Source organism: Vicia villosa, linkage group LG4 (assembly GCF_029867415.1).
Source record: "Vicia villosa cultivar HV-30 ecotype Madison, WI linkage group LG4, Vvil1.0, whole genome shotgun sequence".
Classification (NCBI taxonomy): Eukaryota; Viridiplantae; Streptophyta; class Magnoliopsida; order Fabales; family Fabaceae; genus Vicia; species Vicia villosa.
In genome coordinates this window covers 197,210,280-197,221,416 of record NC_081183.1, presented here as the reverse complement: position 1 = coordinate 197,221,416, position 11,137 = coordinate 197,210,280, and the positions used below count along the sequence as shown (strand labels likewise).

General features: G+C 36.0%; 2 protein-coding genes and 1 pseudogene across 2 annotated transcripts; all 3 read left to right on the top strand.

The window, feature by feature from the left end:
* The first annotated feature begins 1,207 nt into the window (after positions 1-1,207).
* Positions 1,208-2,895, top strand: LOC131594237 (small ribosomal subunit protein mL104 (rPPR9)-like; annotated as a pseudogene).
* Positions 2,896-5,525: 2,630 nt separating this feature from the next.
* Positions 5,526-6,233, top strand: LOC131598661 (alternative NAD(P)H-ubiquinone oxidoreductase C1, chloroplastic/mitochondrial-like). The gene is made up of 3 exons (XM_058871242.1): positions 5,526-5,537; positions 5,641-6,039; positions 6,141-6,233. Exons 1-3 carry the CDS (start codon positions 5,526-5,528, stop codon positions 6,231-6,233), a joined length of 504 nt encoding a protein of 167 aa, XP_058727225.1.
* Positions 6,234-6,293: 60 nt separating this feature from the next.
* On the top strand, positions 6,294-6,997 carry LOC131598660 (alternative NAD(P)H-ubiquinone oxidoreductase C1, chloroplastic/mitochondrial-like). Its single transcript, XM_058871241.1, has 3 exons — positions 6,294-6,313; positions 6,408-6,511; positions 6,611-6,997. The coding sequence occupies exons 1-3, from the start codon at positions 6,294-6,296 to the stop codon at positions 6,763-6,765; spliced, it is 279 nt and encodes a 92-aa protein (XP_058727224.1). The 3' UTR covers positions 6,766-6,997.
* Positions 6,998-11,137: the final 4,140 nt, after the last annotated feature.

The window sequence follows — 11,137 nt, the reverse complement described above, 5'->3', positions numbered from 1 at the left end:
AATGTATAATGTATTGTTTCACTACGCAAGTACCTAACTCTAGAAAGTGCACTAAATATATAAAATGTACACACTGTCCCTCGTTTTCTTTTCTCAATTATCTTTGTCTCCTCTATTCATCATTTTTTTCGTTCTCTTCATCATCACAACAACCACTCTCTTTGTTCATTATGCTTATGGTAATTACTCTTCAAATATATGGTAATAATGAAATACTAGTGTCATAGTTTTGATCAAAAAGTATAGAAATTTTTTTAAGATTCAACCTCTGTGGATCTTCGTGGGGATCTGTGGGGATGGGGATGGGGAGAAATATTCCCCCGTAACGGAGATTTGGGATGAGGAATAAATTGAGGGGTGGGACGAAGAGCGGGGACGCATCCTCCGAGCATTCTCTACCCCGTTGACATCCCTATTTTCTGCTCTATCAGATTCCAATAATTAAATTTAAGTCTGTTAGAGGAATGGTAAATCTTAACCTTTTAGATACCTGGAAAAAAAGCATCACACTTACAAATTTTTAGAAAAAAATATTTAGATGTTACTATAAAGGAGAAATCTAAGAATAAAGATAGTAAGTTCATTATATGTAATTGTCTTTGCTTCGATCGTTCCACTAGTTCAACCGACAAAAAGTCAATGTTATTAGGTTTAACTTCATTATTAAGATTTAAACTATAATACTCATAATTGTATGTATGAATTTAAAATAGTTATTACGACTTTGTTTAAAAAAAAGTAACTTTTACTACATTATTTATATAAAATTGATTCTAATTACAAATATTTAAAATAATTTATATTTAAGTGAATAGTCATTATTGAATCTTAGAGAAAGGTTTTAGAAGGACACAACAACTATAAAGTTAAACCCATAAAAACATGCTCTTTGATGTTAAGGTGGAATTTTTGTTCAAAATAACCATATTTTTCAATAAAATTTTCTAAATAATCATATTTCTTCATTAATTTTTAAAATACTCATATTCAAATAATTTCTTTACAACATAGAGCACAAGCTAGATAAATTGGCTTTTTGCTTCTGCACGTTACAATTTTTTAAATTGAAACGTGAATATTTTGAAAATTAATAAAAAATTAAGTTAGCAAAATTAGTTATTTTGTAAAAGCTTCTTCATCATTCTTCGCAGACTCTGCAGCTTCTTCATCGTTCATCTAAGTTTATCCTCCTCCTAAAACCCTAAAAATGGCGTCTATGCAACTTCGAAGACTTTTACTCCGTTCCGTCAGTTTTCGCTCCATATTATTCATTTCTTCATCTCCCCATTTCTCTCACCAAACCCCTTACAATTTTTCATCACATTTCCAACACTCTCCAATTTCACTCTTCCAGACCAAATTCTTCTCATCGCAATCAGACTCAGAATCAGATCCAATCGCCCGCGCAATCTCATCGGAGCTCCTCAAAGAATTAGAATCGGATCCTAAGTCAGTCGCCCAACGACTCCAACTCAGTTTTTCTCACATTACTCCAACGCCTACTTTGGTTCTCCAAACTCTAAATCTCTCCCTTGAAGCTGCCAGAACTGTATTAGGGTTCCACCAATGGCTCGCTTCGAATCCCAAATTCACGCACACCGATGAAACTCTATCTTACTTCGTCGACTACTTCGGTCGTCGGAAAGACTTCAAGGCCACGAACAAAGTTCTTGCCAGCGGCGGTGCGGGGGCAAAAACCTTACTAGCGGCAATTGATTGCCTTGTTCGCGCTGGTCGCCCGAGCCAGGTAGTTCAGTTTTTTGAGAGAATGGAGAAGGATTACGGTTTGAAGAGGGATTAGAGTTCTTTGAAGGTGGTTGTGGAGAAGCTTTGCTTGAAGGGTTATGCGAGTTACGCTGAGAAGATGACCAAGGATTTGGCTAAGGAATTCTTCTCGGATGAAGCAATGTGTGATTTACTGGTCATGGGTTATTGCATTGACGGGAAGATTGAAGAAGCTCGGAGGCTTGCTAGAGAGATGTATCATGGAGGATTTGAGCTTAGTGTAGGAGCTTACAATGCCATGCTTAATTGTGTCTGCAAAATCTGTCGCCAAAAGGATCCATTTAAGCTTAATTCTGAGTCTGAGAAAGTGCTTGTGGAAATGGATCATTACGGGGTTCCACGGAATGTGGGGACATTCAATGTGTTGATAATGAATTTGTGTAAGATTAGGAAGACCGATGCTGCTTTGGGGTTGTTCTTTTTGATGCGAGGGTGGAGATGTAATCCCAATGAGACGACTTTTCTTGTTTTGATTAAGAGTCTTTATCAGGCTGCAAGATTGGAAGAAGGTGATGGAATGATTGATGGAATGAAATCTTCTGGGTTTGGTGCTTTTCTTGATAAGAAAGCTTATTTTGATTTTCTAACCATTTTGTGTGGCATTGAGAGGATTGATCATGCTTTGAAGATCTTTGCTATGATGAAGGCTGATGGGTGTGAACCTGGGGTTAAGACTTATGACTTGTTGATAAAGAAATTGGGTGCACATGATCGTGTTGATAAGGCTAATGCTCTATTCAATGAAGCTCGGGGTAGAGGATTGGATGTGACTCCAAAAGAGTATGTTGTTGATCCGAGATTTGTGAAGAAGAAAAAGAAGGCTGTTAAGAGTGAGAAGAAGAGGGAAACTTTGCCTGGGAAAATGGCTAGGAAGAGAAGACGCTTGAAACAGATCCGGCTGAGTTACGTGAAGAAGCCAAGCGAAAGATGGGTCGATGATCTTATATTTGGCACCTAGGAATAGACTTCTCTGTTTGAACATTGTTTTTTCATTTTGTCATGATTAGTGTTACTCTTCCGTGTGCTTGGATGGTGTAACTTAAGAATGGAAATAATGTGTTGAAAGATTTTTAAATGCCAAATATCCTTATATTTTGATCTATCCCTGTATTTTGATCTATCCCTGTATTTTGAACTGGTATTTCTAGAACCAGAACCAAAGAATTTAAATTAACACCTTATTGCTTTTTCATCAAACCTAGTTTATTGACGCATCTTGTATTTTTTATGTAATGCACTTGCTTTGGCCTCTCACCCCATTCCCAAATCATTCTACACGTGTTTCTATGGTTTCCTTTCTCAGTTGAATATAGAGTTGTTGTCATATCAAAGGAATCATGTGGCGATCAGCAAAAGCTTCAGTTGTTTTGTTACAGTGAGTTCTACACTTACAATAGGGAAGCTGCATTGAAAGTAAGTTGTTTATAGTTTAACTTTAATGCTTACAGGAACTCAAATATCTATTTTGATCAGCCATGAGCAATTAGGTGATGATCCACACAATATTGCTTTGCACTACTCTATGGCAGTTGGCAAGGCAGTGAGATATACTGTTCTCTTTATAATTTTCTTTTATACTGTTTGATTTTAATAAAATGTAATCCAGTGGAGTCAGATATATAGAGAGCTAGAGCTACATGTTTGAAGATGTTAAATGAAATACTAATTAAAATGTTCTAGTGACTCTAAAACTAAAAACTAAGTGCTCAAATTTATGATGTGATTGTTCATTGTTTGGGTTGAAGAAATGTAACCTAATTATGTCAAGACAATGCTGCTTGCTTAAGCTTAATGATCCCTAAGCCTTTGTTTGGGAGTTTGGAGGGGAAGGGAGAAGAGGACTTTGAAAAATTGTTTGGGAGTTTGGAGGGGAAGAGAGGATAGGACTTTGAAAAATTGAATGATTGAGAGAAAAGATTGGAGGCATTTAGACGGAGAGGGTTTTGGAGGGTTTATTCTTATTCATAATACAAAGTCTCTCTAATTTGAGGAATTACAAAATTATATTGGAGGAAGGGTTTGGAGGACTTAGATAAATTGTTCAAATATAATATCTATATTATTATATATTTTGAAAATTAAAGATTATCATTCTATGCAAAATTATTCTTTTAAAAAATATTAAATATTTCTCTATATTTTCTCCAATTTTTATTTTCTTGAAACCACCCTTCCCCTCTTTATCTAAATCGCAAACCGAGTCTAAGAAAACACATCGAGTCCTCTATGAAAGACTTGATAATTTATTTGAATTATTACTTTGTAAGATCCTGTAATTTTTAGAAAAACTCAAATGGGTCTTTGTAATTTGAAATTTTTATTAGTCTTTATAGTTTTAAATTTTTTTAATATGGTCTTCATTTTTGCCATATTGTTTAGCACTATGGGAAAAATCCTAGAGAACAAAGGGATTAAGATTGCATATATTCGAGCTATCCAAGATATGTATAAAGGGGTATCGACTAGTGTGCAAACACAAGGCTGAGAGGTAAAAGGGTGTCGATTAGTGTGCAAACACAGGATGGAGAGACAAACGATTTCCCTATTACAATAGGTTTGCATCAAGGTTCAAACCTAAGCCCCTACCTTTTTACTTCAATTTTGAATGTACACACGAAACACATTCAAGAGCTAGCACCGAGATGCATGCTTTTTGCAGATGATATAGTCCTACTTTGAGAGTCGAAGGAGAATTTAAATGAGAGGTTAGAGACTTGGAGAGTAACTTTAGAAACGCATGACTTTCGCCTAAGCAGAAGTAATACATAGTATATGGAATGTAAGTTCGACAAAAGGAAAAGCGTTTCTAACCTCGAGGTGAAAGTTGGAGACCATATCATCCCACAAGTCACGTGGTTTTAAATATCTTGTATGTGTAATTTAAAATGAAGGAGAAATAGAAGGGGGTGTAAACTATAGAAAGTAAGCTAAGCGACTGAAATGGAGTAGGGTTTCAGAAGTTTTATGTGACACAATTTTACCGCTCAAGCTGAAAGGAAAGTTTATTGGATTGCCGTAAGACCTGCGATGTTGTACAAGACAGAATGTTTGACGGTTAAGAATCAACACGAGAAAAAGTAAGCGTAGCTGATGATGTTGCGTTGGACGTGAGCTAAAACTAGACAAGATAAAATTAGAAATGACAATATTAAAAAGAGTGTTGGGGTAGCACCTAAAGTAGAAAAGATGGTGGAAAATAGACTTATGTGGTTTGGGAATGTAGAGAGAAGACTTATAGATTATGCGGTTAGGAGAATAGATCAAATGGAGAGAGTCAAATAACTAGAGGTAGAGGAAAATCTAGAAAAACTATAAGAGAAGCTATTAAGAAAGATCTCGAGATTGACGATTTGAGTAAAAGCATGGTCCTATAAACATTATGGAAAAAGTTGATCCATGTAGCTGGCCTCACTTAGTGGGACTTGATCCATGTAGCTGGCCTCACTTAGTGGGACGAGGCTTGGTTGTTGTTGTTATATCAACTATTCGGAAGAAATCAATTCTGAGCATTTTGAAATACAGACTTTCTTATTCATAGTTAAAGTAATTCTCATTCTAGCAAACACATTTCACATCAATCTGTGAATAACTTAATTCCAAACCAAACAAGCATTAGCCATAATTGAATGCTACATCGGTGTTCCATGATGAAATTAAAATATTGAATACTTTTGAATGCATCACTTGTAATCCTGGTTTTGTATGCTTCTCTAGCATGCAATTATCTCTTTTCTTAAATTATGGTAGCAGTAGTATTTTCTTACCCTTAAATTTATATCCTTAAAATTCCATTGCTGGTATTATTGCAAGCAATTTTATGATATCTGAAAGGTAACATTATAATGTGGATGTTAGGTTCTTTCATCCAGGAAGGTTGAACTTTTATTGGGTTACTTTGTCAACTCTATTCGGAGGGCCAGTGAATTGGACTCTACAAATACTCCGGCAGGGGTGAATGAAAGCATTAAAACAGTGCCGGATTTTGAAAAGTATATATTGGAATTGCAACCTGCTGAAAGCGGAGTGCAGCGTAAAATCATTGAAGCAGATTTGGTATTGTGGACTGTTGGATCCAAACCTCCTCTTCCTCATCTGGAATATTCAGATGTACCATCTGTAATTCCACTTAATGCCAGGGGACAGTGGAAAACAGATGAAACTCTTCGTGTTAAGGGTCACCCACGGATATTTGCTCTTGGTGAATCTTCAGCATTAAGGGATTTAAATGGAAGGATCCTTCCAGACATTGCACAGGTGTGATTTTATTGACATTGTATCTAATGGTATTATGAAATGTATATCTTTTGACAGTACTAACATCTTTGTTTGTCGGTCTGTTTACCTATACTTTTCAGGTTGCATTTCAACAAGCAGACTTTACTGGTTGGAATCTCTGGGCTGCAATAAATGGTCGTTCGCTTTTACCACTTAGGTATTTTTGCATCTAGAAGTTCTTTATTTTGCTAATAAAAGGGAAAAGGCCAATCTGGTGCTACAGAAGTCCTATTATGGCGGCCTTCATGAAAGTGTCAGACACAAAAATTTGTTATTTGCTAATAAATTTGTTTAATTGTTCCATAACGTACACCTAACTCTACATTTATTCTCAATCTGGGTGTTAGGTTTCAGAACCTAGGTGAGATGATGACATTGGGAAGAAGTGATATTGCTATTACTCCGAGTTTTATTGAGGGGTTAACTTTAGAAGGTCCCGTTGGCCATGCTGGTATGTTGGTCTTACCCGCCATTCTTCATTACGCCGGTAACCTATTAAAAATATAAGAATAAGAAAAAAAATAAGCTTGAGCTTTTTCTATTTTTGCAGCTAGAAAGATAGCTTATTTGATGAGGTTACCAACAGATGAGCATAGGCTTAAAGTAGGGATCAGCTGGTTTACAAAATCTGTTGTTGAGTCATTGTCTTCGCTACAAAGTATCGTATCCAAGGTCCTTTCAGACTCCTCTGTTCGTTCAGATTGATGTACATATATCATGGCTTAGCATTTTGATAGAGACATTAGGCCATATTAGCATTTAAACGTTATGGCCTTGTTTCTGGTATCACAAATAACCGTGACGGGTATCGTTGATCCAATTTCATAAGTACTAAATTCAGTGTACCAATTGTTCAACTTAAGTTTTAGCCCTCATCTATTGTCAACAACTTTTATTATAGATTTTGATAACATTGTATCACTGGACTTTTCTAGGATCCCTACCATTGTATCTCAACTTAAAAGTCTGTTTCATCGTTATATTATAGTCAACTAAGTTCATGGCTGAGCTGATATTATTCTTGGTAGTTATAATATTTAACTGATATGATTGTGACATGATTTTAAAAGAAATTGACCAGTCCATTACACAACTGGTTTTATTTGCCCAATTTTGCCTTACAATTGCAGGTTATGATCATTATTTTCCCCAACTGCCATATCATATATTATCTTTGGTGTTCGTTGTACATTACATCAATATATCAACACTCTACATGTTAGTAGTTGTACTTTAAAATTCCTTTCAAAGGGTGAGTAATCTTGAAATTTAGCATACATGTCACCTTACAGAAACAAAAATTGGACAAGATAAAAAGACACACATGGATATGCCTAATGGGTCTTGTCACGAGCTTGAAATCTGAACCTATTACCTAATATGATGATACACTTCCACTCTACTTCACTGGTTTGGTATAACAATTGCAAACAAAGTCGCAGCTTGTGATGATCTTTATAACAAATACTTTTTGACCTAGCAAAATTTCTATCATAAAATCTTACCAAAACCATTAATATACACAAATTCAGTAATACTACGTGCCTTATTTTTACTCAATTATTAATGCGTCTTCACATTAAAAAAAACTGTCGTTTCCACGATTTCTTAGCCATATTGATTTTTTCCATCACCATCATATTAAATTCAATCATAAAAGGCAAAGTAAAAGCCATTTTTTGATACCAATTTCATTAATAATTATGCATATGCCCTACAAGTTCAACAAGTTTGATTGCTTCATGTACACGACTTTAGAAGATGCTTCCACTACAACTCATTAGTAGATGAGAACCGTAATCCCAACAATTTTTTTCACTAGTTTGAAGCAAAATATATACAGAGTAATAACTAATGTAGCTAATAGTGAAGAAGTTAGTTAAGAGTTAGTTAATGTTAGTTACACTTGAGTAGCTATATATAGTTAGTTACCTTGTATCTTACACTTCAATGAAAATTCTATATTCATTCTCCTCTATTTTCATTCCTTTTATCTCTTTCTCAAACTCTCAATCATGAGATTTGCACACTGCTAATATGGTATCAGTCGCTTTTCCCTCATCTTCTTCTTCTTCATAATCCTCGTTTTTCGATCCTTTCTTCTTCATCATGCCACCACGTGTTGTTCCTAATGCGCATCGTATAACAAATGCAAATGTAGATTCAATCTACTACATTCATCCAAGTGAAGGTCCTCATTCTGTCAACAGCACACCACCATTGAACGGTTCAAACTACTTAGCTTGGTCTCGATCAATGTAACGAGCTCTTGGTGCGAAGAATAAACTTGCTTTCATCGATGGCTCAATTTTGGTTCCCAATCTAAGTGATCTTAATCGTTCAGCATGGGAACGATGTAATTACCTTATAAATTCATGGATCTTGAATTCTGTTACTGCTCCTATTTCCCAGACTATTGTGTTTCTTGAAAATGTTATAGATGCTTGGAACGATCTCAAAGAACGATTTGCTAAAGTTGATCGTGTTCGTGTTTCTAATCTTCGCATGGAACTCAACAATCTCAAACAAGGCTCCAAGTCTGTGCTTGATTATTTCACTGTTATGCATGGATTATGGGAATAACTCAATTCTCATAGACCTATTCCATCTTGCACTTATCCTCAACAATGTAGATGTGCTGCTATGAGATCTGCTCGTGATTTTCGCCTTGAAGATCAAATCCTCCAATTTTTCACAGGTTTGAATGAGAAATTTTCAGTTGTTAAAACTCAAATTCTGTTAATGGATCCTCTTCCCAATATCAATAGAATTTACTCTATGGTGGTTCAAGAATATAGTAATAATGTTGTATTACTCCCTAAACCTGCTGATGATGTTTCTACTGAAGAGATTATCTCTCTTGCTAATGCTTCTGATTCAAGAAACTATCAAGATCGCACTAGGCCTTCTAATTCCTCCAATTTTCTAAAGAAAGATAGCAGGCAATGTACTTATTGCCATAAAACAGTTCACACCATTGACGTACGCTATAGGAAACATGGCTTTCCTCCATCTTTTGGTAAGAATCAGGTTTCAACAAATGCCACCAATGCTGATAATGGTGAGTCACACCCCTACCTCCAGTTCAAACCAAATTTCCACTTCTCCTCACTTTGGTCCTTCCCAAAATGAGTCTTCAGGTATTACATGTATCACAGCCCTTTCTTGTTCCTTTACCACCATGTATAGTTTTTGGCTCATTGATTCAGGTGCCAATGGTCATATTTGTTCCTCTTTACATTGGTTTAACTCTTATCATAAAATTAAGCCACTCAATGTACATCTTCCTAATGGTTCAACAGTCATAGCACAATACTCTGGCACAATTACTTTTTCTCCTCATTTGTCTCTGACTGATGTTACATGCACTCCTGAATTTTCACTTAATCTTTTATCTGTCTCAAAGCTTTGCTCAACCTTGAATTGCAAATTATATTTTTATGCTGATAAATGTGTTTTGCAGGATGTCAAATCGAATAGGATGATTGGTTTGGCTAGTGATTGGTTTAGCACCTCCTTAATGTAGGCAGAGCCCTTCTTTACCAAGCCAAACTTCCCAAAACCTTTTGGTCATATGTTGTTTCCTATGCTACCTTTCTCATCAATAGAACCAATGCCCCTCTTTTAAATCACAAATCACCATTTCAATTACTTCATAATATGTTACCTGACATGAACCAAATTAAAGTGTTTGGATGCTTATGTTATGCTACCACCTTACAAAATCATAGAACTAAACTGGATGGTAGAGCTAGAAAATCTGTTTTTTTAGGCTACACTGTTGGTTTCAAAGGGTCAACCCTGTTAGATTTGCATACTCATGAAATTTTTGTTTCTATACATGTCACATATCATGAACACATCCTGCCCTATCAGTCTAACAACCCTTCTGCCACACATCAATGGGATTACTTCAGTTCCTTGCCTGACAAGTCAACAGACATTTCTTCTAACAATTCTGATCTCATTTCAGCTACAACCAATCTCACACCCATTCCTCAACCCACTGTTTATTTTGATGATACTACCTTACTTCCTCCTACTGATTTCACCACTCCACCCCTTGATAACTCCATTTCTCTACCTGGTCGTGTATCATCCAGAATGAAATCCAAACCTTCTTATCTTCAAGACTATATATGTGCCTCTTTCAAAGACTCGCCAAATCATTCCTCCTCAGGTACTCCTTATCCTATTAATTCTTTTATTTCTTATTCAGATGTATCACCTTCTCAATATCATTTTAGTTTGTCAGTCTCTTCTCATCCTGAACCTAAGTCCTACTCTGAGGCAAGCAAGTTTGAATGCTGGAATCAGGCTATGAAAACTGAACTAGAAGCTCTTGCTAAAACTGGTACTTGGGAATTGGTTGATCTTCCACCCAATGCTAAACCTATAGGATGCCGCTGGGTTTACAAAGTTAAATATAGAGCTGATGGAAGCATGGAGAGGTTCAAATCTAGGTTAGTAGCAAAAGGCTACAACCAGATTGAAGGGTTAGATTACACTGACACATTTTCTCCTGTAGCCAAAATGACAACTGTCAGATTTGTGATAGCTTAAGCTTCCATCAACAAGTGGCACCTACACCAATTAGATGTCAATAATGCTTTCTTACATGGTGATTTACATGAGGATGTGTATATGACTGTCCCTCCAAGAGTTCCTACTACTAAACCAAATCAGGTTTGTAAATTGATCAAGTCCCTTTATGGATTAAAGCAAGCTAGCAGACAGTGGCATGAGAAACTTGCTTCACTCCTTGTGCACCATGGTTACACACAAGCATTTGCAGATCACTCTATGTTTGTCAAATTCACAAATGATTCACTAACAATCCTTCTTGTTTATGTGGATGATGTGATTCTGGCTAGTAACTCCTTGGAAAAATTTGAGAGTATGAAAGCTATTCTCCATCGAGCCTTCAAGATTAAAGATCTTGGCACACTCAAATACTTCTTAGGTTTGGAAGTGGCTCATTCATAAACAGAAATTTCACTTTGTCAAAGGAAGTATTACACTGACTTACTGTCTGACTCAGGATTCCTTGCTTCCAAACCTACCAATACTTCATCTG